Below are 27,542 nucleotides of genomic sequence, written 5' to 3' on the forward strand. Positions count from 1 at the left end.
CCTATAGGCCGTGACTCCCACTGTCGTGTAGTCGGTTGGATAGGGATGTGGCCTTATCCGCCTGTGAGGGAGGGCATTATTAGGCTGAGTCTGACCAGCTCGTGAAATGGGTCCGCTACCATCAGGCCTTGTTGGTGATTGACTGTTCACAGGCGGGTAGTGAGGTCCCTTACGCTTGTTTGACTTGCGGGGTCTGTAGAGCGGCAATCATTCAGTAGTGTAATGGACCCCGATGATTTCCTTATGATTGGAAATATACTTGACATATGGTTTGGTTATGAGCACTGGCATTACTTGAATCGTATTAGCATTGGCTGTGTAAGCCCCCTTCATGCACTGCCTTGGTATGGCGTCCAGTACTCATTGCATGGTGTTCATGATAAGCCTTGGTAAGGGTAATGATATTCTCATTGAGTATGTTCTTTCCTTGTACCTCCTACTATTCTTCTGTGCACCATTGGCACATACTTTCACCACCCTCTAAGCTTCTATAAGCTTATGCACGATTGATGCGTGCAGGTGATCCTAGGTAGGTGTCATAGAGCGGCGGAGCGTGGATTAGAGCTAAGCTTGAAGACCCAGTGTTGCTGACTTTTCTCTCTTTTCCTATTATCTGATGTATGTCCTTTTCGGCTTGATGTAAACTCGTAAAAGTTCAAGTTCTTAGTGGATTTTGTGATATGTGCCCTTTGTTAGTCTCAGAAATACTTGCTGTGATCTTGAGTAAGCTCGTATTGGAATGATTATACTGTTATGAAAATCCTCCTTGTAGGATCCCAGGATCGGAACCTGCCTCAGGAGCCGAGAATGGGGTACTACGGAGGCTGTTGTGGCCAGAACCGGCCATCGGGTTTCTTGTGAGTCGGGGGGGGGGGGGGGGGATTTAAAGATGTGGTTGAAGATATAAGGGCAACGTGATTGAAGATATTGGGCTGATTTAGATTTGTAATTAGGATTATTTTCTATATTTCTTTTACTATCTTAGGTAGATTAGATTGATTCGAAGTCAACTTTGATTGATTTGAAATTAATCTCTTAGTTGGGGGGATTTTCCTTAGAAATTTACTCGGGGAGAGTATCATTCTAAAATTTTCTAAGTGTGAGTTTTCTTGAGTTTGGTAAGAAGCTTCATGTCAATAAAATCATTCCTCCCTTTCTACTCAAATATTCTTGTGAGTGTAATTTTTGTCCACTTTGTGATTCGGGTGTCAATATCTAATTGATTCGATAATTGGGTTGCACCACAATGCTTTGTTCATGATATCCAAATCTCTTATTTATACCTGCACCTCCTTCATCTAGAGGCTTGCAAATCTCTTCCCACTTCAAGAGGTGAAATTTGTGCTTGTCCTCGGCTCTCCGCCATAAGAAGTTTCTTCTTAGATTCTTCAATTTAACTGCCATTGACTTTTGGGCACCTGAATAGCGCCATATAATACAAAGGCTAGTTAGATAGCGCCGCTTTTATGAGGGTTAGCCGTCCACCCAAGGAGAGGAGCTGACCTTTCCAACTAGATAGCTTTCTTTTGAACTTTTCAATAACTATATCCTAAAGATGCTTAGCCAGTTTACCAATCCAAAGAGGGAGCCCAAGATATGAAAGACCCCATGCCACACCCAAACACTACTGCAAAGTGAAAACTTCGACACCTCTTCTTCCCACAAACAAATGCCTGTAGTTTTGTCTTATGAATATTAACCTTCAAACTGGAAACAACTTCGAATCTCCTCACACTCTTCCTCAAATTGTTGACCATCGCTTCATCAACTTCATAGAATAAGATTGTGTCGTCCGCAAACTGTAGGTGAGAGATTTGTATTCCCACCTTCACCACCTAAACCCACTGATCAGACTAACTAATTTGTCTTTTCCAACATCTTGCTAAGAGCCTCTGCAATCACAATGAATGGAAAAGGGGACATGTGGTATACCTGCTTGAGACCTTGGGACACTTTGAAGAAGCCCTTGGCGGACCTGTTCACCAGAATAGAGAATCTTGCTGATTTGATGCATTCCTGCATCTATCTTCTCTACTCCTACCCACAACCCAACTTTTGCAACATACAGTCAAGAAAGTCTCAGTCCATGCAGATGTAAGCTTTCTCCATGTACAACTTACATGCAATTCCTGCCTTACCATCCTTGTGCCGAGAATCTATATGCTCATGAGCTATGAGTGCACTGTCAAAAATTTATCTACTCACTATAAACACGTTTTGGACCTTAGATATTGCATTTGGAAGCACCCCCAGAAACATAGGGGCCAACACTTAGCTATGATTTTTATAGTCCCCTTATGAGACTTATGTGCTTGAAATCATTCAGACTGTCTGCTCCTTCAACTTTGGGTATAAGTGCAATAAAAGATGCTCTAAGCTCCACCGACAAATGCCCCCTCTTGAAGAACACTCACACAAGTCAACCAAATCATCCTTACAACTTCCCAAAAAGACTTGGAAGAACGCCATAGGATAGCCATCAGGGTCTGGTGCCTTGTCCCTCCTCAATGAATCAACGGCATCTTAATCTCCTCCACGTAACTCCTCAGCAGATATTGAGTTGAATTCCAAGTCATCCACCCAAGGATGCTTCCATCTTTCTCTTGAGAGCAAGTTTCTGTAGAACCTCACAATATGATTGTGTACTTGCGTTTTCTCCTCTGCTATTCTTGCAATTTTACTCGGTTGTTTGTTCTTTTGTACTCTTTTTAATAAAATTCTTGTTGCCTCTTAAAAAAAGTATATATATATTTTTTTCTAATTTTTTTTTCGGTTTAACTTAGTTCAATTTAATTGTATTACTGGTTCTCTTGGAATTATTTCATATATTCCAATAGATTGTGGAATCTTGGGTATACAGAATGCACATTATTGAAATTATGGTTTGCTCCATATAATTAGTTTGTTCCTTTCATTTTATAGATTTGAATAGAAATTAGGCTTTGAGGTTTAATGACTGAGCTGGTCTTGATAATGGATTTAGTGTTCAGGGTTTGTTGATATGTGCTTTGATAGTGCTATGGTTTTTGGCTATGAAAAATCATGGTTTTTGGGCTAGTGAGAAATTGATCAATGTAATTCTTTTGGTTTCGAAGGTTGATTTCTGTAAAACATGGTTCCTCCAGCTTGTTTCAATTTGGTTTCTTTTCTGTAATCATGTGCTTGTTTTCATTAGGTAAAAGAGGCTTTTGGTTGGTTCATGATAAGGTTCTCGTTTTTCAGGTTTTCTTTTGGTTCTTACCATTATCTTGCATCTGATTTTATTTTTCTCCCCCTTTTTCCTGTGTTCAAAATCAACCTTTCAGATACGGTGTTAGCAAACAAGATGAAGCCTTCAATGCAGAGCTTTGTGATTTGTATAGCCGGTGAGTCAAATTGATTTTTATTATTTTCTTTGTTCTTTATGGTTCCAAGTTGTACACGTTATTTCCTACCCAGATGCTTCCTGCTTAATGGTTTCCACCCGTTTGCTCGCCCTCTGTGGTGTGCATGTAATAGTTGGACTGAGGTTGAATGCTGGGTGGGCCTGCATTTGTATGTGAGTGGCGTCAATGTGAGCCTCTACCATGACTGGTTTTAAGAGCCCTGGTAAAAGATGAAGGTAGATTTCTGGTGGGAAGACGATCATAAAACTTTTGCAATTGACCATTTAAAAGACAACCCCAAATTGTTGGGAGAGGCTAAGTTGATGGTGATGTGTTATTCCCTACTCGTATACAAAAATTTTGTTGGGGTGATCTTCGACTTTTTGATTTGTCAAATTTAAGATAATTTTTTTGTTTCATGCCAAATGCCAAGTCTTTCCAATGATTAAAAGCACATGCCTATCTTTGCAATTGTAGCATCAAGAATCTTAAGGTGTAATTTCTATTTATTCCTTTGGTAGACAGAGAGGACACCTTTTTGAGATTATTTTATGATCATCATCGTTTCATGATCGTGATCATTTTGTATAAAAAAAATCATCATCATCATCATAGCCTTGTACCCGTTGTCTGTGGTTGGCTTATTAATCATGTATGTTTTTTTAGAAGTTCCTATGAAAGGTTCTAAAGAATACATCATCATCATCATATCTGTCTCAGTTATTTGGGGCCAGCTTTACAAATTCTGTTTTTGCAATTCAATCTCATTGAAGGCTCTATACTCAGTTATTGAACAAGTATCCCTTCTCACCACCTCATTCCAAGTCCTTTCAGGTCTTGGACAAGCATCCCTTCTCATCACCACATTCCAAATCCTTTTATGTCTTTTTCCGTTTCTCTTTCAGGCCCTTCAACCTGGTCAATGTTTCCCTCCTTTTCAGGGCCATCGTTAGTCTCTGTCACACATGATGAACCATCTCATTATGCTCTCCATCATTTTCTCTCTTATTGAGACTTATAGGTTGCTTCAGGTGATCTCATTCATAATTTTATCCTACCTAGTAGTTCCACACATCGATCTCAACATCCCCATTTGTGCATTATTGAATTTCTGCTCATGATGTGATGCAACCAAATGGCCACACAAGCTGATTTATCAAGATTTGAAGAAAAGGCCCACATCTCAAGCGTGCACACTATGCACGTATGCATAAGAAAAATGTCCACTTTCCATTTTTAGGCAAATCTCTATCTTAGGAAATATTGTCACTTTCTATTTCTTTTAAATCTTTACATTAGATAATTTACTTTGATATCTTTATATTAGGCAAGACATAATCTTAGATTCTTGGGTTCTTTCCTGCAAGCTCTTTCTTTTCTTATTGATCTATTTGCTTTCCCTTTTGGGTTTTGAATTATGATGTCTTTTAGCGGCCCGAAAGTACCCCATATAGCACAGCCATTTTTTTTTTCTTTTTTATCAGGAAAAAATATTTAATTTCTGCTCATGATGTCTTCTAGCGGCCCAAAACTACCCCGTGTAGCACAACCAATTGAATAGCCATCTTATAAAAATTTCCGTCAAGTCGTACACATGCGACACTGACATGACATTCTAGAGATATCTGTCCGCTTCCACCCAGCTCTAATTCTATTGGAAACATGTTCTTCAATCTACCCATCCTTTTGAATAATAGAGCCAAGGTAATGAAACACGTCACTCTGGTCTGCTCTCTACTGGTTTTAACTAAATCATTTCCTTTATAATTGTTTGTACTAAAGTTGCATTCTTAATGCACCATCCTGAATCAGTTAATTGTTAAGTCTTTGTACCGTCAAGCCTTTTTTTTTTTTTTTGAGGATGGAAAATTATATTAAAGCAGAAAGAAAACAAACAAAGAGAAGCCCAGAGCAGGGCAGATACAAAGCTTGAAAGAAAAACTAAAACAAAAGCAAAAACGCTAGGAAAAAGCTAAACAACTCTAAACAGAAAAAGCAAACAGCTCCGTGGTGGCAAACCCATCATCTGCTAATAAGTTACAGTAAGGGACCTCAGTGCAAATCAGTTTGTAAATCCCAAGATGACACGACGGAGGGAAAAAGAAATTACCCACTAAATTGGACATCCCATTGAAACGGGAAGGATTTGAGGTTTAAATATCAAGCACAGTTTTAACACGTGGAAAATAAATAGAGGATAAGGTAATATATGGGGTAACAAACTTCACTCATTGAATAAAGTGGTGGCAAGTTAAATCAGGGCAGTTCCAAAGAAAAAGAAAAGAAAAAAGAGAATGGCACCTATGGTAGATCTAGGGATAGGATTTAAATAAATCATTTAGTTTTCAAGACTATTATTATCCTTAAAAAATATTGACTTATCTTAATAAAATATTGTTATCTTTCGAAAAGAAAAGTGATAGTTCTTGAGATAGGATTCAGATAAACCACTAGTGGAGATTTAAATAAAGGAGATGTACAAAGCTGCATGACTATCGTGGGATTAAACTTGTGAGCCATACTGTGAAACTTTGGGAAAGAGTGATTGAGCAAAAGATCAAGGCATGAGATGAACACATCAGAAAATCAATTTGGTTTCATGCTAGGAAGGTCTACAATTGAAGCTATTTTCCTATGTAGACAATTGGTGAAGAAATATAGGGAGAGGAGAATGGATCTCCACATGGTTTTTATTTACTGGGAGAAAGCTTACAATAGGGTCCCAACTCCTTAGAGAGTTAATTTGGTGGGTGTTGGGAAAAAAAGGGGAGTTTCAAGAAAAGGGGAGTTTCAAGAGGATATATTGACCATGGTGTGCCAAAACGGTTATGTATCGGCCGTCACGGCCGATACGTAACGGTAACGGTGGGAACCGTTACGCATTTTGGGGTCGTATCAGCCATTACCCGATTTTGTACCCGTATCGGCCTATACGCGCCCAAATAACGGTAACTTTTTTTTTTTTTTTTTCATTTTAAGCTCTGTTTTTGCTGTTTTTTTGAAACCTCTTGCTTCCAAACTATTTCTCACTCCTCCTACTACTAATTTCGACCAACCTTGGCTAGGTATTTGAGATAAAAATACATTATATTACGGATTTTCTTGAATCAAAGCTCGGTGGGCCATTTTTCAGAAATTCGTCAAAAATAGGTATTTATACATTTTTTAATATGTTTTGCTGTTTTAATCATGCCATATGATGTGTTAATCATAGTAGAACATGTTAATGTGCATTTTACAGATTTGGGGTGCCATTTAAAATTTTTTTTATATTTTTTTCTATTTACGCATGAATTTTGGCTCCTTTTTTTAAAATTCGAAAAATCAATTTTTAATGGTTGTTTTGCTGTTTTAGTCATGCCATTTGATGTGTTAATCATAGTAGAACATGTTAATGTGCATTTTACAGATTTGGGGTGCCATTTTATATTTTTTATATATATTTTTTTTCTATTTAAGCATTTATTTTGGCCCTTTTTTTGAAAATTCGAAAAGTCATTTTTTAATGATTCTTTTACTGTTTTAATGATGCCATATGATGTGTTAATCATGGTAGAACACGTTAATGCGCATTTTACAGATTTGGGGTGCCATTTTATATTTTTTTCTATTTACGCATTAATTTAGGCCCCTTTTTTTAAAATTCGAAAAATCAATTTTTAATAGTTGTTTTGCTGTTTTAATCATGTCATATGATGTGTTAATCATAGTAGAACATGTTAATGTGCATTTTACAGATTTGGGGTGCCATTTTATATTTTTTTAATATTTTTTTCTATTTACGCATTTATTTTGGCCCTTTTTTTGAAAATTCGAAAAATCATTTTTTAATGATTCTTTTGCTGTTTTAATGATGCTATTTGATGTGTTAATCATAGTAGAACATGTTAATGTGCATTTTACATATTTGGGGTGCCATTTTATATATATTTTTTTCTATTTACGCATTTATTTTGGCCCTTTTTTGAAAATTTAAAAAATCATTTTTTAATGATTCTTTTGCTGTTTTAATGATGCCATATGATGTGTTAATCATAGTAGAACATGTTAATGTGCATTTTACATATTTGGGGTGTCATTTTATATTTTTTAAAATATTTTTTTCTATTTACGCATGAATTTTGGCCCTCAAAAATAATTGCAAACACCTAAATGTAAGATATTTTCATATTACATTCATTCTAATATATCTATCATTGATAGTAGATAGTTAGAAAATTAAATATATGAATTTTGTAGTCAAATTCAGGTTATCTGGTTCATAAATTCATCAGACAGTCCAATACAACTTCTCACCAAAGAGTGGACCGTTACACCACCATAAACATGTTCCAATTTATAAATGAATGCATATTTGGAATGCTTAGAATATTTCGGATTTAATCCATATTTTTTCATATTTTTTTGGGAAAATTTTTTTTTGCGCCATTACGGGCTGTTACGCCCCCGTATCCATATCGGTTTCGGAGGGCACCGTTACGCCAACCGATACCGATACGGGACACCTTGATATTGACATGATTAAGGATAGTATGAGGGAGTAGTAACAAATGTGAGGACTACTAGCGGAGAGGCAAGTGAGTTCCTAGTTATTGTAGGCTTGGACTAGGGGTTGGCATTGAGCACATACCTTTTTGTAATGGTTATGGATGAGTTAACAAGGCATTTGCATGAGAGATCCCAAGGTGTATGTTGTTTGTAGATAATATAGTTTTGACTGACAAGACGAGAGAGGGTGTAAACATGAAGCTAGATTTATAGAGGGGTGATTTAGAATTTAAAGGATTTAAAATTAGTCAGACTAAAAAAGAGTATATGGAGTGCTCTTTTTTTTTTTTGAGAGAACATTCACTTTCATTAAAAAAGAAAAAGGAAAACAGGCGAGAGAGAACCCGCTGAGATAGCTGGAAAATTACTCTCCCACAAAGAACAGATTACACGCTGAGGAATGATTAAAGATAGCCCATTCAGTGCTAGTGAATTCTGTACACTACGAATCCCACTGAATCGGAAACACCCTTGAAACATCTATCATTTCTTTCTTTCCAAACTGCCCACCAAACTGCCAAGAGAACCATTCTCCAAACGATAGTTTTCTGCTTTTCGATGGACACACCATGCCACGCTTTTAGCAGCTTTCCTGTCGATTGAGGGAGAGACCAAGATAGATCGAACCAAGCAAACACAATCGGCCAGATCTCATTGAGGAAGGGGCAATGTATGAATATGTGATTAACAGATTCAACATTTCCCATACAACAGAGGCAGATATTTGTGATCGTCATTCTTTTTTTTTTTTGCAAATTGTCAACTGTCAGCACTTTCTCCTTTCCAACCAGCCAACCGAATGCAGCGATATTTGGGGGCAGCTTGTATTTCCAAACTTTTTCAGTAAAGATCTCTACTGAAACCGTGATCGTCATTCTTTTTTTTTTTGCAAATTGTCAACTGTCAGCACTTTCTCCTTTCCAACCAGCCAACCGAACGCAGCGATCTTTGGGGGCACCTTGTATTTCCAAACTTTTTCAGTAAAGATCTCTACTGAAACCGTGATCGTCATTCTTTTTTTTTGCAAATTGTCAACTGTCAGCACTTTCTCCTTTCCAACCAGCCAACCAAACGCAGCGATCTTTGGGGGCACCTTGTATTTCCAAACTTTTTCAGTAAAGATCTCTACTGAAACCGAACTCGATTTGGAGATCGAGTTATAGAGAGATTTAACTGATAAAATACCTAATTTGTCTAATCTCCACTTCAAGGACTCAGCAGAAGACTGATCAGGTTTGCCCATGCTGATACGACTAAGAAGAGAAGCATATTCTTGAATTTCCCAATCATATAGATTCCTTCTGCAAGGCAGGATCTTGATAATATCAGTCCCTTGCATATGATAACTGTTTGCTGCGGAGATGGACCGGTTTGGAGCCAAACGGTATATGTTCAGGAACTCGTCTTTAAGAACTGTTTCTCCCATCCAAATGTCTTCCTAGAAGGAAATTTTGTCTCCTTTACCTATGGAGAAAACAATACCTTTCAAAACCTCCTGCTTCGAAGCTAATACACCTCTCCATAGGGCAGAAGCTCTATAGGCCGAGGAGTCCTTATTCCACCATCCTCCTGCTGAAATCACATATTTCTTTTTAATCAATCGATTCCATAAGTTCCCATCTTCCGTGCCCAGTCTCCAAATCCATTTGCCTAATAATGCCTGGTTCATGCTTCTGAGAGATCTGATACCTGCTCCCCCATGCTGCACCTGCTGACAGACCTTTTTCCAATCCAAGAGATGATTTTTCTTCTTTTTCTCATTACCCTGCCACAGAAAATCTCGCCTATATGGAGTGCAGTTTTCCTAACAATAGGAGTGGAAACGAGGAATTAGTTTAGATTGCTGACTGAGAAGTTTCCAAAATGACCACTTTCGATATCTTGGGTTGATAATTCATGGGAGTGGGGAGATTAAGAAGGATGTTGCCATAGAATTCAAGCGAGGTGGAAGAAACGGAGATATGCCCCTGGAGATTTTTAGGATGCTGAGATGGATGAGCATATAGTAGAAATGAGGATGTCGAGATGGATGAGTGGCAAGACAGAAGGATAGAATTGCAAATGAATGCATTTGAAGGAATTTAGGAGTAACACTACTAGGTAATAAGATGAGGGAAGGTAGACTTGGATGATTTCGTCATGTGCAACGGAGAGGAAGAACTATGCTTGGTTAGGAATGAGTTGGTGCGAGTTGAAGGCTTTAAAAGGCAAGGGAAAGGCCCAAAAGGACGTGGGTGGAATTAGTAAGAAAAGAATTTTGGTGACCTATGGTCTAACTGAAGTTATGGCCCACGATAGAGTGGAATGGAATGGAAAAGATTCATGTAACCGACCCCAATTGGTTGGGATAAGGCTTAGATGATGATAATGATGATGGCTGGTGGATATTTCATTAGAGGACTTGGCCTTTCCTATATAAACCCAACAGTTGGGCTCGTGAAATGCCTTCCATGTACTCTTTTGTTGTATACGGGAAAAAGCAGCTTGGCTCTCTTTCCCTTGCCTTTGGGTGAGTTTAGTTATCTCTTTTTAGATTTCAATTTCTTCCTGATTTATCTTCTTTCTACAACTTATTGTCCTATATATGCAATTCCAATCCTTAGTTTGCATTAGACCTCATTCTGGACCTAGTGGTTATTTCATTTAACCACTTGCAAAAAATGTAAGGGCTTAATGCCAACCTCTGATGAAGTCCCACTGCTACTGGGAACCTATCTGTTCCACCACTGGCTGTTCTCACTCTTGAATACATTTTCTCTAACAAGTAGTTTATAAGCTTCCGTGGATTACAGCATCAAGTTAGACACTAGGAAGAAATCCTTCATGTATTTCCTTTAGTTTCTAGAACAGTTTGAATACTGCACGCTGTTAGTCAATTGCCCAGTATATGATAATAGTTGGATCTCTGCTGTAACTGGTGTATCTTGTTTATTAATTTCTTATTTGTTGCACTCAGGTTTGTATCTTCCATCCTTCCACCTGGGCATGAAAATCTCAAAGGCAATGAAGTTGAAACCATTATAAAGTTCAAAAATGCTCTCGGCATTGATGATCCTGATGCAGCTGCTGTGCACATGGAGGTATGCCAGCGACAATGATTTCTATAGCTTTCTTGCCTTCTGCTGGTAACCATCATATACAAAGCTAGATATGCATCCCATTCCTTCTCTCTGACCCATCTTGTTTTTGGCACCCTAGATTGGAAGGCGCATTTTCAGGCAAAGGCTTGAAACTGGAGACCATGATGCTGACATTGAGCAGCGTCGGGTAGGTTTCTTGTAATTGTGTGTTCTGCTTTGGTATGTTGGTGCTCATTCTGTGTATTTTTTGGCATCAAGAGGAAATAGTGGAGCTTGACCATTCTTAGTGAATTTCCAGTGTAGGCATTTCAGAAGCTAGTTTATGTTTCGACACTGGTGTTTGGAGAAGCATCAACATTCCTTTTGCCTTGGAAGCGTGTTTTCAAGGTCACTGATTCACAGGTATTTAAGCGTTCACTAAATATTTGGCATGTAGATGGTTTGCATGTTTTGTAAGTTGACATTTCATTTGCTTGCTTGAGATGAAGTCGATACTTGTTTGATGTGTGTCTTGAGTCTAAATGGTAGAATTGAATATATTCTACACATGATTTCATTCTTTTTCTTAATTGTTTCTGTAGGACCCCTGGATATTTGCATTTATCAGAACCTTTTTATTTTCTTCATTTAATTGACTTATCATGATGAAGCTTTGTTGATCATGTTATTCCTGCTGGTGTGCATAGTGATTAGTGAGTGTAAGGTTCCAGTCAGGTTTCATCTTTTAATTGCAGGCCATTTTTTTTGAAAAGTTCTTTTCATTGAGCAATTGTGTAGTAAACCTTTTTTTTTTTTTTCCAGAAAGTTCTATTTATTTATTTATTTATCCCAGTGGCATATGAGCTCTATTGAGTGTCTTTAAAATGACTTGGAAAATTTCCTTCTTCATATACCAAGGCGATTTCCATTATAGATTCTATGCATGCCTTAATGCTCGCCAGTTCCCTCACAAGTTACTATTATTTCATTGCCAGGTTGAGGTTGCCATTCGGGACAATGCCCAGAGACTCTATGCAATGAAGCTGAAGTCAGTTAACCGAGGTTGTACAAGAAGCCCTATGCAGTTACTTCTGACCTAGCTTAGAAAATCTTTTTGCTAATTTTCTGTAACTAACATGATTGTTGGCCTTTACGTATTGCTTTGTATAAAAACTTTCAAAGCTAAATTTGATGAATCATGAACTTCTTGTGCATTTTACTTTATTTGAATCGGTTGTTTATGTTTATCGTAAGCGGAACTTCTGCAGTTACATATGCCAAAGCCCAAAACATGATGATTGCCTTGTTCATGTGCTACATGGGCTTTCTAGGATAAACTGTTTCATGTTAGAGCAAATTTTGTTGCAATAATTACATTCATGTCACTATTGCAGTCAAGTCACAAGAGGAAAGTACTTTATGATGCATGCTTGGCCAACTTTTATCTTTTCACTATGCTGTGCTCCTGCCTATCTGTTCTGGAAAGAGCAGGAAGCCAGGAGTTTTGAGCCTATACTCTCTGAAGCTTTCAATGGAAAGAACACAGTCAGTACATGTTATAGAATAGAGTAACAGCTTTCAATGGATTTAACAGGTTTTGCCCTGTTGGCCTGTCCCCCCAACAAAAGGTTTGATGTTAAGGGCCCATCTGTTGGACCAAATTGCTGGTTTACTTATTTATTTTTATTGCTGAGTAATGATGGATTATTATCTGTACACAACTTAGTAACCACTCTGTGCTATCGAGGTATTGGGTCTTGAAGATTTGAAGCTTTGATAAACTCTGGCCTTACCATAGTTCTATCAAGGGGGGGTGCACTCAAACCAAGTTGCTGGTTTGGTTATGTACCTTTATGACTGAGTATTGATGGATAATAATCTGTATATGAGTTGGTAATCACATTATCCTGTCTGGCAGTTGGGTTTTACAAGACTTGAAGCTTAAACAAGATCTGGTCTTGCCACGGCTTTATCAAGTGGCTTTGCAGTTAGGATATTTTCATAGGGAATACATTTGGAGGAAAGATTAATAAAATGAGTTTATTAGAAGTTGAAGAAAACTATTGCAGAATGCATCTTATCATTGAATGTATTTTTGTTAGTTTTGTAAATAGCATAGTTTATTGCATAGCGTTCAGCCCCTTATAGCATGTAGCATACATGATACTTCTATTTTTTTTAAATTATAAATAGAAGAAAAAATGATAAATAGTAAGAATAAATGTAATAGAAAGAAAAAAAAATACAATGGAATGTCACAAGACTCACAACACAGAAAAATGGATCGACTCGGCTGGACTGTGTGATGGGCCACACCATAAAATCAATGGCTAATTGTGAGCCACCTAAGAAGACCAAGTCTATCCAACCATTATGTGGGCCACACCATAGAAATGCACAGCCACTCAAACACCTCCATACACACACCCACAAAAAAGAAAAAAGAAAAAAAGAAAAAGAAAAAGCAACATTGCATAGCATACCATATACACATATTGCATAATAACCGGCTAAAACACACCACAACAGACTCTTAAAACAAACAAAAAAAATTGCATAGCAACTCCCATTTTACAACATCGGATAGCAACTGGTCTCCTAAAAAAAATTAAAAAAATTCCAAAAGAAAGCATAAATCTTCAACTAAATTGAAAAGGAACTCATTAACAGATTCAGGGGCAAGAACATACCTGTATCAAGCTCAATAAGGGATTCAATCCATAAAAAACTGGATATTTGAGCTTTGAAGCCATAGGGATGTGAAAGGGGGAAATCTGATTTTTTATTTCCTTTCAGCCACAATGCTCTTGAAAATACAACAAATTGATCTTCTTGCAGGGTTGATTGATTGGTCAAAATGTTCTCTTCAATGGCTTTGTGGATTGAGAGAATCGAGAGTTTGGGTTTTGGGGGGCTGGAGGAGTACGTGCGTTGCGTGTTAGGTTTCAAAAGAGGGCTTTCGAGCCCCTTTTCGAAATTCTTCTCACTTGAAGGCCATTTATAGAGGGTTAAGATTGTCTGATATGGGTACATGTACAAATATTTTCCATTTACAGTAGGACACTGTATTTGGATTGTCTGGATGGCTCTACATCATTGGCATGTGTGAGAAGGATGGGTCACTGCCATTTTACAGTAACACTTGAACTATCGGCATTAAACTTTGTTTCGTAAAAAAGACCAAAAAAATGTATTGCAAATGCTACATACGCTACAAGCTATGTAGCTTGAAGTGTACGCTAGGGCCCTTGTAGCATACACTACAGCCCTTGTAGCGTACACTACAGCCAACAGGGAAATATGCTATTTGGTTGCGCTATGTAGCATTGTATCTATACTACTCTACAAGTGCTATTTACAACAATGATTTTCGTAAAACAGCAGGAATTGAAACAGCACGTGTGCTGTTAACTCAGTGAGCTCCTATTCTACTTCTTAACTGTAATTGTCTAAGATTCTTGGTAATTTTTGGTCCACATTGTATCCCCTCTTAGTCATTAGTTTGTAAGCCCTCTTAATCATTAATTCATGGCTGCTTATGATTGCCATACTCTTTGGTATTCTTCAAGGAAATGAATGAATTCTCTTGCGTATGTTTGATACCTATGGTTGTGTTTGAAATTCTGAATAAATAATTTTAGCCATTGCCCGTCAGATGTGATGATAAATGATTTATCCATTGTAAACAAAATTAGTGTTAGCATTTGGCACCAAGGTATTCCGTAATGGTAATGGTGGCTGTAACGGCCACAACTGTTTACCATTACGAGTTTACGACACAAGCTGTAATGGCCGTTGCAGCCTTTGTTTTTAGAAGAAAACTTGTATCGGCCCCGTAGCGGCCATAATGGGTCATTTTTTCTGTAACGGCTGTTATGACCCCGTAACACGTAACGGTTGCTACTGTTACCATTACATAATGGCTGTACAGTCCTGTAATGGCCGTTATAGCACCCCATGTTTGGCACGCATCTTCCTTTAATTAATTTATGGCAAGAGGTGAATGTGATTGCCAACACATTAGGCAAGGGGATTTTCATGATATACTTTATGTATTAGAATGGTTTTCTCTCTTCCTTGACATGGCGATTATGCTCTTTGTAGTTTGTACTCATCCTGGTAAAAGTTGTTTCCTTTATAAAACAAGGAAACAATTTAATTATCACTTGGTTGCTTTTGAGTGTGGATGATTGCCACGGTTCGGTTTACAAATTCTGATTCTTTTTCCTCTGTCGTTGGTTTTTAGAAATTGATGAGAAAACACTTATTAGCTTGAGAGAAGCACAACTTCTATACCGGCTTTCTGATGAGGTATCTCCTGCAAAAATGCTGATGATATATAATTCATAGTGATTCTACTCCATGGTTTATAATTTATTTAGAAGGCATTCTTCATCTTGTTATTTCTTGAAGGTTGCTGCTGATATGTTTCGGGAGCAGACAAGAAAACTCGTTGAAGAAAACATTTCAACAGCACTTGATATGTTGAAGTCTAGGACAAGAGTGTATGATCCCTATTGCCTTGCTTACTAGTATTGGTTAAACACACTCTGAGGCTCACCTTTTTTTTAAATAAAAAAGAAAAAAAAAGAAATTGCTTCTTTGTATTTTTGCATTAGAAGGATTGCATCTTTTGTTCTCATTGCCTATGATGTTTATAGGTTGCTTGCACTGTTGCTTTGGACTGGTAATGAACTATTTTGGGCTTTTCTAATACTAGTTCTTCGCAAGTGATTCAAACATTTTATAATGCAAATGACTCACGGAATTTTCTTGAATCTGATACTCATTTCATTTCTATTACATTTATGGTTCACAAAAGCATTCTTTAACTGAAGATGCCGATTGTTCACCTTACCGTTTCACTAATCAGCTCTCTCTCTCTCTCTCTCTCTCTCTCTCTCTCTCTCTCTCTCCCCTTGCCTTTTCCTATTTGCTAACAAAATTAGAGGCTCCCAGTAGGGAAACAGCACCAGTTGTTGAGGAGCTTGACAAGATTCTGGCATTCAATAATTCACTCATCTCTCTAAGTAGCCATCCTGAAGCTAGCCGCTTTGCCCCTGGGGTGGGGCCTGTTTCTTTAATAGGTAGAGATACTTCTTAAAATATTGCTTTATGTTCAATATGTTATTTATTTATTTATTCTTTAAATCCGAAAGTCAAGATAAATGCTGGCATTTATCTGCATCTTTATCATAGGTGGTGAGTATGATAGCGACAGAAAGATGGACGATTTGAAACTCCTCTACCGAGCGTATTTGGCAGACTCTTTTTCAAGTGGGCGAATTGAGGAAGACAAGGTATGTATGGATTCTTCTAGCATGTAATGCATTCAAATATCTGTGTTGATGACATGCAGCCGTCGTCCAATCCTTATGGTACTAAATAACTAAGTACTATGTTTCCATTGAACAATTCAGCTACATATCAGTTTAGTGAAGTTATTTGTTGTGTTGATTTTCTTAAGCTTAATTCCCATCATTTTTTTTTTTTTTTGGGGGAATGGTGATACTTAATCAAACGCTTATAAAAAAACGAAAAAAAGAAGATGATACTTAATTGAACAAAGAAGGCAAGTATCACAGGCTTAAAGCTAGTCATCCACTCGTCAGTAACTTGACAAACTTAATTGAACAAAGAAGGCAAGAATCACGGCTTAAAGGTAGTCATCCGCTCGTCAGTAACTTGACAAAGCAAGAAGAATAAAAACATACAGCAGCCAAACAAAAAGACCCACAGAAAACAATCCCATGCTGCCCCATTGTGACTCAGTGGTGCCCCAAATACTCCTAACCTCCTTGAAGGACCAGCTCATGAACTCGGGCCTAATCAGGGCCAGTTTACTGATCATGGGAGTAATGCCCCTCTTCAGTGATTAAGGAGAGCTGTACGTCAATGATTCTTCTATTCATTTCCTACTAAAGATCCCACAAAATGCCATAAGGTAGTGCCTTCCAAAGAAAGTTCCCGAGTAAGCGGAGGAAATGATCTTTGGGTACATCACTGTGGAGAAACAAATGATTGATGTTTTCCTTCTGATTCTGGCCCATAAAACATGTGTTAGGGATAGGCATTCTACGTAAAAGGCATTTTCCACGCGATCTCATAAAATATTCTGATTATTTCAGGTATTTTTCTTAAAAAGGATGTTATTGCAGTAATTTCGAATCAAATTGTAGTTTGTGCTTTTTGTGGTGAGCAGATACTTAAGTGGTTATCTCACTTGATATAAAATGGGAAGTGCAAAGTGGAACATCTATCGACTTGGTTACACTTATGCACAAGTAAGAGACGACATGCCAAAGTGGAGGACAAATGCATTCTATTTTGGGTATATTTATATGATTTTTCTTGATTTAAAGTTGGAAACACACCTCGATGGTTTCAGAAAGTATTGGCTCACTAGTGAGTTTTTGTTCGAGAGAAATTGCCAATTACAATTGAAAGCTACTAACAAGCCATTAAATGGATAAATTACTTGTAAGCTTCTAAACCAAAACCATTTTGGAGAATCATAGCAACCACAGCCTTGTCCGAGCTATTTGGGGTTGGCTTTACAAAGCCTGTTTTGCCAACCATATTTGAATGGGAATTCTCTTGATTGATTGACAAAAGTTCTATGATCCACTGCCCTGTTAACATGAGCCCTCACCCTTTACCCAGGCTTGGAAAAGTTTCCAAGAACCCCTACATTATTATCAACCAAAGAAAGAAGAAAATGAAAGTTTTGTTAGTCTAGAATACGTCTCTTCACCAACTTTTCATTTATTTTTTATGTGCTGGATAATCATCCACTGCTTCCATTGTTTTGGCTGAAATAGACGTGGCAAACAAATCCTTGATGGATGAAGTTACTTGTAGGTATTATTTTAAAAATGTGAACAGCTAATACTAACTATTATCCAAGAAATGTTAAAAAATGCCATATTCTCTCATTCGCCATTGATACTCCAACAGACTTCACATTTATGAATTATGAATCATTAATTGTCATTTTGTACACAGAATATGCTGTTGAGTCCATAGCTTTGTCCTCTGTGTAAACTGAGGAATTTGACGAACATAATATGTGAAAAGAATTATGCACTTATGAACCAGACTAATATAAATTAAACACCATAACTTGAAGGAATACATACCATCTCTGTTATATTTTATTAATGCATTGATTGACACTAGCCTTTTTTGCACTTGTTATGGATGAATTAACTGTTAGTTTCAAGGATGAGGCCCCTTGGTATGTGTTCTTTGTGTATAACTTGGCATTGGCTGACAAGACTCGAGAGGGGGAAATGCTACTTGGAGGTTTGGAAGAAGACTCTTGCATCTAGAAGCTTAAAAATTAGCAGAACTTAAGACGGAGTATTCGTAATGCTACTTTCATAGGAATAATTATAGAGGTGAGGTTTGGAAGAAGATTTTAGGGTGTAGAGGCTCAAAAATTAGCATGACCAAGATGATGTATTTTGAATGCAACTTTTGTAGGAATAGTTATAGAAGTGGCACTCTAGTTAAAATCAATGGTTAGAAAGTGATTTGTTTCATTACCTTCACCCTGTTATTCAAAAGGATGGAAAGATGGATGATGATACTTCCAGTAGAACAGGTTGTCGTACCCCGAATCCGGAAACTGGAAATGTTACTTTCTGACTCCCGAATCTGGTGCTGACAGGGGTAATTTTTATTTTGTTATTATCTTTTTTGGTGCAATGGATGGATGTGTGACGGAGCTAAGAAAGAGGTCCTCTAAAGTAGCCAAGGATAGTCAGAGTAAAGAGAATGATGGAGATTGGATCAAGATGGTATGGCCATTTGCAACTAAGATTAGTGATGGCTTTGGTAAGAAGGGGAACATTGATTAGGGTTGAAAAGGGGATGAGAGGAAGACCTAAACGGACTTGGATGGAGGTGAGAAGGGATATGAAGGGTTGTTCACTTACCAAAGATCAGGCCTTAAAAATGATTGGTGAACTGTGATTATTTAAGCTTTTGTGAGGAGGGAACATTGATTAATTTTGAAGGCCCTGAAAAGGGAATGAGAGGAAGGCCTAAAAGGACTTGGATGGAGGTAGTGACTAGTGAGAAAGGGTATGAAGGGTTGCTCAGTCATGATAGTGCCTTGGTGTGATTGGAGAAATTGGATTCTTAAAGCCAACCCCGAGTGGCTGGGACAAGGCTATGATGGTGGTGGTGATGTTGATGATTTGTTAAAAAACCATAGAAATTATGACTTCAACCATTGATATCTTTTTGTTATTTGTTGTCAGTGTTTTGTGCAGCTCACTGATTAGATTTTTTAGGAAGAGATTTTGTAGATTGGGAGATCAAAGATAAAAGAGGGAAGATGTGGAGAAGAAAAGAAAGATATTTGCAGGGAGAAGGGAAGAGTATTCGATAGTCTCTGCCCCTTCACAATCTCCTATTTATAGAATAGGTTGTTACAACTGATAGGCTTAACACGTCAAAAAAACACACTGATTTTAATCATCTGAGAGCTGCTGAATATGGTATACAAATCATTTTTAAAAAAAAATTATTTTATTATTATTATTATTATTTTTTATTTTAACGTTCCATATACTTGAGTATTTAGAATACTAAAATTTGAAAATTGTAGTATTAGGCAGGTGCGCTCTGATTAATTCATGTGGATTAAAGTTCTGGATAACACCACCCTATTTCAGTGATATGATGTGAAATCTGAACTGCGCCACTTTACGGCCTTGGTTTTGGCTGATATGAGAAGTGCATCTGATCTCTTCCTTCAAATACCACTAAATGTAACAAGAAACGTGCATCCAAATTGCAAAGTAGACAATTCCTAGTGAACTCCAAATACTAAAATTTGAAAATTGTAGTATTAGGCAGGTGTGCTCTGATTAATTCATGTAGATTAAAGTTCTCGATAACACCACCCTATTTCACTGATATGATGTGAAATCTGAACTGCGCCACTTTACGGCCTTGGTTTTGGCTGATATGAGAAGTGCATCTTGGCACAAATCTTGGTGAGTGGCTGTGGCCACTTACTCCAAATATTTGATGGGAATTGAGAAAGTTAACTAGGAATTGTCTACTTTGCAATTTGGATGCATGTTTCTTGTTACATTTAGTGGTATTTGAAGGAAGAGATCAGATGCAGCACCTTGTTAGGTCTTTGGCTCAAGTCAAGCATCATGGTTCTGGTCTCCTTGAAATTGCTTTTGCCACGGTAGAGCCAGTGTCAATTCATAGCTCGCAATGCAGTTTCGGGCCTGTTTGATTTTCCATGATACATGTAAATCATGGTAAATAAATAATTATTACTTTTTCACCTTTCTTGAAATTCTGAGAGTAATTCCACCTTGAAAATCGATACAAAAGTGTTTACTTAAATCTGTGGACCTCACCGTAATTTATATGATATACCTGCAACGTCCATCTATTTTATTTGAACATTTTAGGACATGAGCTGAAAAATGAGGCAGATCTAATGCTCAAATGGCCCACATGAAAGGAAACAATGGCCTTAATTCATCCATTGTTGAAAGTTGTTTCCTTCACTGGGTCCACATTGAGGATTTTTTTTTTTTAAAAAAAAAACAAAAAATCATCTAACCCGTTCATAGGGTCACATAGACATGGATAAAGGGAAAACACAAATATCAGCTTAATTCAAAACTTTTTAAGGGCCCTAAGAAGTTTTTAATGGTAGGCGTTCGATTCCCGCTGTCTCCTTTGGTGTGGTGTACTTGAGCTTTGGATCTGTCTCAATTTTTTTGCTCATGCCATAAATTCAGCTGACATAACAAATAGGCGGTGTGGATAAGTCACATACATCATGATGGGCCTCACATTGATTTCATAAAATTTTCAATTCAGTTGTTAAAAAAGCAAGTTGTCACATCTGCATTTGGAAAGATGCAGCAATTACCAAATGCAGTAATTACCTAGGTAAATAATTATTACCTATTTACATGGTAATTACAATTGAGCAGAAAAATCAAACAGGCCCTTAGTTGGAGAATCTGAGATGCATGATAGACTGTTCACTGATTATTTTGCATGTTTCAAGGAACATGGTGTTAAAAAAATTGTAGGCAAAGGGTCTGTTTGCATATAGGCCAAAGCAAAAAAGTTTTTTGAAAGACAATTTTTTACAATGTGGTACCTAGTCAATGATTTTCTTGCCAAGAAGTGTCCTGGAAGGCCCGTTAGTTCCATCTTGCTCCTAGAAAAGATAAATTGTTGAGTTTTGGTGCTTTGTGCTAAACAACCGAGAAAAAAATTCTTAATTGGAGGCTGATCCCTTTTGCTGTCTGATGGACAATTTGGAAAGAAAGAAACACTAGAATCTTTGAAGACAAAGTAGCCCCAGTGGACTCTGTAGTTTGTCGCACCGTCCTCCGAGTGGTGGAGTGGGTGTTGGGTTTACTGGTGTTTGATGGGATCTCATTCCAATCGCTTTTGAGGGATTGGGAAAGTTTTTTATTGGATTGAGGCCACTGAATCTTTGTTTTTTGTTGGTCATTAGTTTGGTGGGTCTTTTTTGTTGCCTTTGCACCTTCAGTTCTCTTCTTCTTTCTTTCTGTTTTTTGTTTCCTTCGCAGGTTGGGGTGATGAGAGGATCACCACTACACCTCTTTTGGAGTTTCTTTGTGTAGCCTTTCTTGCTTTTAGCTTAATGAATTTGTCGTCTTTACAAAAAAAAAAGAGTCTTAACTGGAGGCTTTGTCAGTACCTTTTTTTTTTTTTTTTTTTTCCATTAGCTTGTTAGTACACAACACTGTCAGATCACACTTCACTGTTAGCCACCCTCACTAGGGATCGATACCAAGACAGTGTTGAAACGAGGTATCTTTCACTCGGTCTACCACTTGAGCTATGGATCAGGGTGTGGCTTTGTCAGTACTTATTGGAGAGAGAACACTCTGCAATTCATATCTGTTATTGCAATGAAGTGGCACCCAAAAGTTTTCACCTTTTCTCCATATGAACTGTATGTATTAAATTTCTCACAGCCATCTCGAGAAGCCATGGCATTTTACAGCTCATTACCTATTGATTGTTGCTGAGGTTTTAGTAGTAGTGGTTTGTTGGTTGTATTTCCATGTCATTGATGACTGATTGATACTTGCAGAACAACTGATTATGCTGGAAAGGAGTGTGGCAAAGATTATAACACACACACACACACACACACACACACACACACACACATCTCTCTCTCTCGAAGTTTTCCTTGTTTGTTCTAGATCCTTATGTTTCCTTACTTTTTTTGGGGTTTTTGTAGCTTGTGGCTTTGAACCATTTGAAGAATGTATTTGGCTTAGGAAAACGTGAGGCTGAAACCATCATGTTAGAAGTCACCTCAAAGGTCTACCGCAAGCGGCTTTCACAGGTTGTTTCTAGTGGTGATTTGGAAGCCGCCACTAGCAAAGCTGCTTTCCTTCAAAATCTCTGTGATGAACTGCACTTCGATCCGAAGAAGGCGAGTGAGATGCATGAAGGTATTAAGCAACACTTTCTTCTATAATTTATTTTATTTATTATTATTATTATTATTTATTTTTCTGTCGATTTTGACATTGATTCAATAATATCATTATCTTTTCTTTTTTAATCTTTAAAAAAATATCATTATTATTATTATTTTTTTTTTAATTTTTTTTTAAAATTTTTATTTTTAAGATATATTTTTTAGGTTAACCATTTATCTTTCTTGATTAATTTTGGTTAATCTTCATCCTTATGATTTGGTCATCGTATGAGGTGACTAGCACATTGAAAATTTCTTTTATGTGGTGGTATGTAAAAGATATATGTTGGTCATTAATAGAGATTTTCATCCCTATCCAATCTGCTTTTCCTTTTGATCAACAATCTTAGGAAAAGGGAGATGGTCATTCTGAATGTATTTGAATCATGTGTCTTTGGGATGTCAAGTTGCTGGACCATTTATTCTTACATCGTGTCTTTGGTAGAGCCAGTCGGGAGACTTATTTGGTCATTTTTGTTTATTTTGGGTCATTCTTCCATTTGATTGGCCTCTTTTTCGGGTTTGGCATGAAGGCTACCATGACCCTAAAGGCATAGTTGTCTGGCCTCTTTTCCTATTGGCAGGTTTGTGGTAGATGTGGGTGGAGGAACAATAGATCTTTTTACAATTGATCTAGTCCCGAAGATGTTTTTAGGAGACTAAGTTGTCTTTGATGGCATGAGCTAAATCTTTTGTTTGTAATTGGTTAGAGACAATGTTCAAAATATCGTTATCGTTACATGTATTAGAGAGTTGGGACATGGAAACATGTATTGATATCATGGATAATATCAAAGATTGTGGGGAATGTATCATTGTCTGAGGGCAACGTTAGGAAAAATGATTATACATAATTTGTTTACATTGTATCGGGGCCCACACTATGCATTGTCGGACAAAATTATTAATTTATAAATATGATTTTAATGCACTAATAAGAAATAATGCAATAATTGAATATATGTAATGCACTAAGCTTGGGCAGCTTAGAGATTACACCCCATATGTGTCGTTGACCTGCTATATAGATAGTATCGGTGATACCAGGAATATTACTTAGAGATTTGCTAAGCTTGGGCGGCTTAGCTTTTTTGCTTTGAGGGGATGACGCTACCATCACTCTTTGTTTTCCTCATTCCTTTCGCTAGTAAAATTATTGTTACTTCTCAAAAAGAGAAAAAAAAAGGGAGAGGGAGAGAGAGATAAAAAAGAAGAAGGAATTGCCTTTCAAGTAATGATATATTTTATTGTCCTTTCAGAAATTTATCGACAAAAGCTTCAGCAGTCTGTAGCTGATGGGGAGTTGAGTGATGAAGATGTTTCTGTTTTACTTCGTTTGCGAGTTATGCTTTGTATTCCTCAGGAAACTGTTGATGCAGCACATGCAGATGTCTGTGGCCGGTTGTTTGAAAAGGTGAATCATGCTTCTTCAATGGGTTTATTTAGTTTTTTTTTTTTTTTTTTTTCAAAAATTCTTGGCTTCATTGTCTGCATTGCTCCACTGGAACTCTATACTAGTCTCTTTTTCCGGTATGCAACAGATAGATCAAGGTAACTGACACGTTTTCTGACATTCATGTCGCATTAGAATCAATTTCAATGGGAGAAAGGAGTCACAGGACATTTGATTGAGACAGCACCAAATTCCTCATTAAAGGATCAGATTGTGAACAATATGTTATTCCTATTGCTGTTACTCTTCTATTATTGTAATAATCTAGAAATGGTTGATCTCATACCATATCTACATGATTGAAATTTTAATTTACCAACAAATTCTGCAAATATTAAGCATATTTCATCTAAGGTTGTACATATTTATTGATGGATTTCCCTTGAGCAAGGCCACTTATTTTATTTATTTATTATTTTTTTGGCTTGATAGTGATTCTTTTAGTAATTCTTTTCAGGTTGTCAAGGATGCAATTGCAGCAGGTGTAGAGGGATATGATGCTGATGTCAGAGCCTCTGTTAGGAAGGCATCAAAAGGCTTGCGCCTGAACAGGGATGCTGCTATGACCATAGCTAGCAAGGCGGTGTGTATTCTCTTCAATCTCATCATATACACACCATGCAACATGCATAGTCATTTTCATTTTATTAGTTTTAGGGTGTGTTTAGACATGCCCATTTTTAAGATGTTGGCGAGGTCACCCAATTCTTTTGCACTGCTTCTGGGGTGGCACAGCCAAAAGAAATGGCGGTTAAGTTGGCTTCCGTTTCTCCACCTTTCCCATCCAAAATGGATATCCATGCTTTACGGAGATCTGAAATGCTTGTGCTACTGGTTTTCATGGAAGGAGTTCTTGCCCCCCTCCCCTTTTGAGACATGCAAACATCCCCTTACATTGGATACATGATGGTATAACACGTCAAAGCCACGCAAACAGATTGTGCTATTTGATGTTTTCACCGCCATATCTCCTGTGCAGGTTCGCATGATGTTTATGAACTATATAAAACGATCCAGGGCAGCTGGTAGCCGAATTGAGGCTGCAAAAGAACTGAAGAAAATGATAGCATTCAACACTTTGGTGGTCACCGAATTAATAGCAGATATCAAAGGAGAGTCCACTGTTACAACCTCTAAGCCAATAGATGTTGAACCCGAAAAAACTGAGGAAGATGAGTGGGAGTCCCTCCAGACTTTAAGAAAGACCAGACCCAGCAAGGAGCTCGAAGCCAAGCTAGGAAAGCCCGGTCAGACCGAAATAACTCTCAAGGATGACCTCCCAGAACGGGACAGGACCGACCTATATAGGACCTACTTGCTATTCTGCCTCCAAGGCGAGGTTACGGTTGTGCCGTTTGGGGCACAGATCACCACGAAGAAGGACAATTCGGAATACCTGCTTCTAAACCAGCTAGGCGGCATCCTTGGGCTGACTGGTAAAGAGATTGTGGATGTTCACTGGAGCTTGGCTGAGCAGGCTTTCAAGCAACAGGCTCAGGTCATTTTAGCCGATGGGCAGATAACAAGAGCCAGGATGGAGCAGCTCAATGAGGTGCAAAAGCAGGTGGGCCTTCCTGCAGAGGCTGCACAACAGGTTATAAAGAGTATAACAACATCAAAGCTGCAAGCCACGATTGAAACGGCTGTGAGCCAAGGGAGGATGAGTGCAAAGCAGATCCGGGAACTGAAGGAAGTGGGCGTGGATGTGAGCGGCATGATCTCGGAAAGGCTACGTGAGGAGATCTTCAAGAAAACTGTGACTGAGTTCTTCTCGTCAGGTACTGGAGAGTTCGATGAAGCAGAGATTTATGAGCGCATCCCGTCGGATCTGAGCATTAATGTGGAGAAGGTCAGAGGGGTTGTTCACGAGCTTGCTAAGAACAGGATATCCGAATCATTGGTTCAAGCTGTGGCATTGCTGCGTCAGAGGAAACCAGCAGAAGTGGTATGTTTTCAGCTATGCTATTTTGATCTTTATTGCTCAAATGAGGCTGCATGTGGATGTTCAATAAAATCAAATTGCAAATTGTTTCAATATGGTTAAAGGAGTAAATGGCCATTCTGGGCGAGCCCTGACCAACTACACTCGTAGTGACGGACGGACCCCAAATTGCAATAACTATCGTTTTGAGTCCAACTTGAGAAACAAGAATTGAAATTTGGGTTTGGTTGTCACTATGAATTCAAGTCCCCAACCCGACTAGACATTTCCTCTTTTAGGGTGTGCTTGGTTGCTCCAAATATCCATGAAATTTGATGATATTTAATATCATGAAAATTTCATGATATTTGGTGTATCCAAACTGACAAATATGTTCTATTGACATCCAAGTGCACCCTACATTCTTCCATAAAATTTTTTTGTAGAAGACCATTGCTTAGAAAAGAAAAGCAATAGGAGGAAACCATTTTTTTTTTTTTTTTTTTTTTTTTTTTTTTGGGAATCTAAGCTGACCATGGAACTGCAAATTTCCTTCTACTGTGCTGGATTCGAATCAAATTCAAATTGGACAGATTAGCACAGACATCGATACGACCGTTCATTGGTTGGGTGCCTCCGTGGACATGATTCCTGCAAAAATTATGAACTGGATGATTCCACCATCTGATTGGTGGATTTTTTCCCGTTTGTGCTGACTGTTGCAAATATTCTTTTCTACCATCAGTTCATGGTTCTCAGATCAGATGGCTAATAATATTAACTGATTAGTGAGATTATTCTCCTTGGCTGATCTGTTGTGGGATCCACCCGTTGAACAGTTTGCATCATGAATCTCTCAGGAACATTCTGGTTGCTTGTGTGAACCATGGTACTTGTTGCACAGAATAGGTCATTTTCTAGCATTGAGCCAAGTGTTGTAAAAAAAGGCAATATCAGCAGATGAGCTGGGCTTCCTTTTGTTGCAGGTATCCTCTCTTAATGACATGCTAGCATGCGACAAGGCGGTGCCATCTGAGCCGTTGTCGTGGCAGGTCCCAGAGGAGCTCATAGATCTCTTCTTAGTCTACATGAAGAATGACCCACCATCCGAGAAGCTCTCCCGTCTGCAATACCTACTCGGCGTCAGCCACTCAACCTTGGAGGAGTTGCAAAAGAGGCTAGAGAAGGGAGAACTTCCCAATGGCGACGAAGACGAAGCATTTGTATTTTAGGCCGAAATTTTGTTAGTTTTAGTGGGTGCACTAGTTAAATATAGTTTTTTTTTTCCCTAAGAATTCTTAGATGGATTTGCAGGCTTAAAAAAGTCTTGCAGGACGGAGGCGGAGGATCTGGTTCCCCTCCCCTGATAATATCTTTGTGATGCATGGAAACAATGGGAAGATGATAATGGTCTGCCTTTTGAGTTGGTTGTAGAAGAAGCTGGATTGCAATAGCAGCAGCAATATATGGCAGATTCTTGCTATCTGAGGGCAGTTTGGAGGTGATAGGCTCTGAAAGTGTAGACCAGATTCTTGCATTATGAGGGAAATTTGGAGGTGATAGCATGAAAGTGTAGACTAGATGATTCCCGAGTGTCCCGGGAACCGAGGCTAGGGTGTTTTACTTGGTGGGCCATGCCCCAGAAATCTGTACTGATTAGATATATCTGGCGTGTGGC

At 38.0% G+C, this 27,542-nt stretch overlaps 1 protein-coding gene across 1 annotated transcript in view; it reads left to right on the plus strand.

Moving 5' to 3' along the window:
* The window catches only part of LOC131253541 (protein TIC110, chloroplastic-like), a 49,585-nt gene extending 22,339 nt beyond the window's left edge, over positions 1-27,246 (plus strand). The window contains exons 2-15 of the mRNA XM_058254578.1: positions 3,306-3,365; positions 10,870-10,993; positions 11,112-11,180; positions 11,297-11,395; positions 11,968-12,034; positions 15,219-15,283; positions 15,386-15,477; positions 15,932-16,059; positions 16,172-16,272; positions 22,245-22,461; positions 23,750-23,904; positions 24,401-24,526; positions 24,923-25,888; positions 26,851-27,246. Of these exons, the coding sequence (XP_058110561.1) occupies positions 3,306-3,365; positions 10,870-10,993; positions 11,112-11,180; positions 11,297-11,395; positions 11,968-12,034; positions 15,219-15,283; positions 15,386-15,477; positions 15,932-16,059; positions 16,172-16,272; positions 22,245-22,461; positions 23,750-23,904; positions 24,401-24,526; positions 24,923-25,888; positions 26,851-27,096 (2,515 nt within the window). The 3' untranslated portion in view covers positions 27,097-27,246. The remainder of the gene's footprint in view (positions 1-3,305; positions 3,366-10,869; positions 10,994-11,111; positions 11,181-11,296; positions 11,396-11,967; positions 12,035-15,218; positions 15,284-15,385; positions 15,478-15,931; positions 16,060-16,171; positions 16,273-22,244; positions 22,462-23,749; positions 23,905-24,400; positions 24,527-24,922; positions 25,889-26,850) is intronic.
* The last annotated feature ends 296 nt before the right edge of the window (positions 27,247-27,542 follow it).

This window comes from Magnolia sinica, chromosome 8 (assembly GCF_029962835.1).
Source record: "Magnolia sinica isolate HGM2019 chromosome 8, MsV1, whole genome shotgun sequence".
Lineage (NCBI taxonomy): Eukaryota > Viridiplantae > Streptophyta > Magnoliopsida > Magnoliales > Magnoliaceae > Magnolia > Magnolia sinica.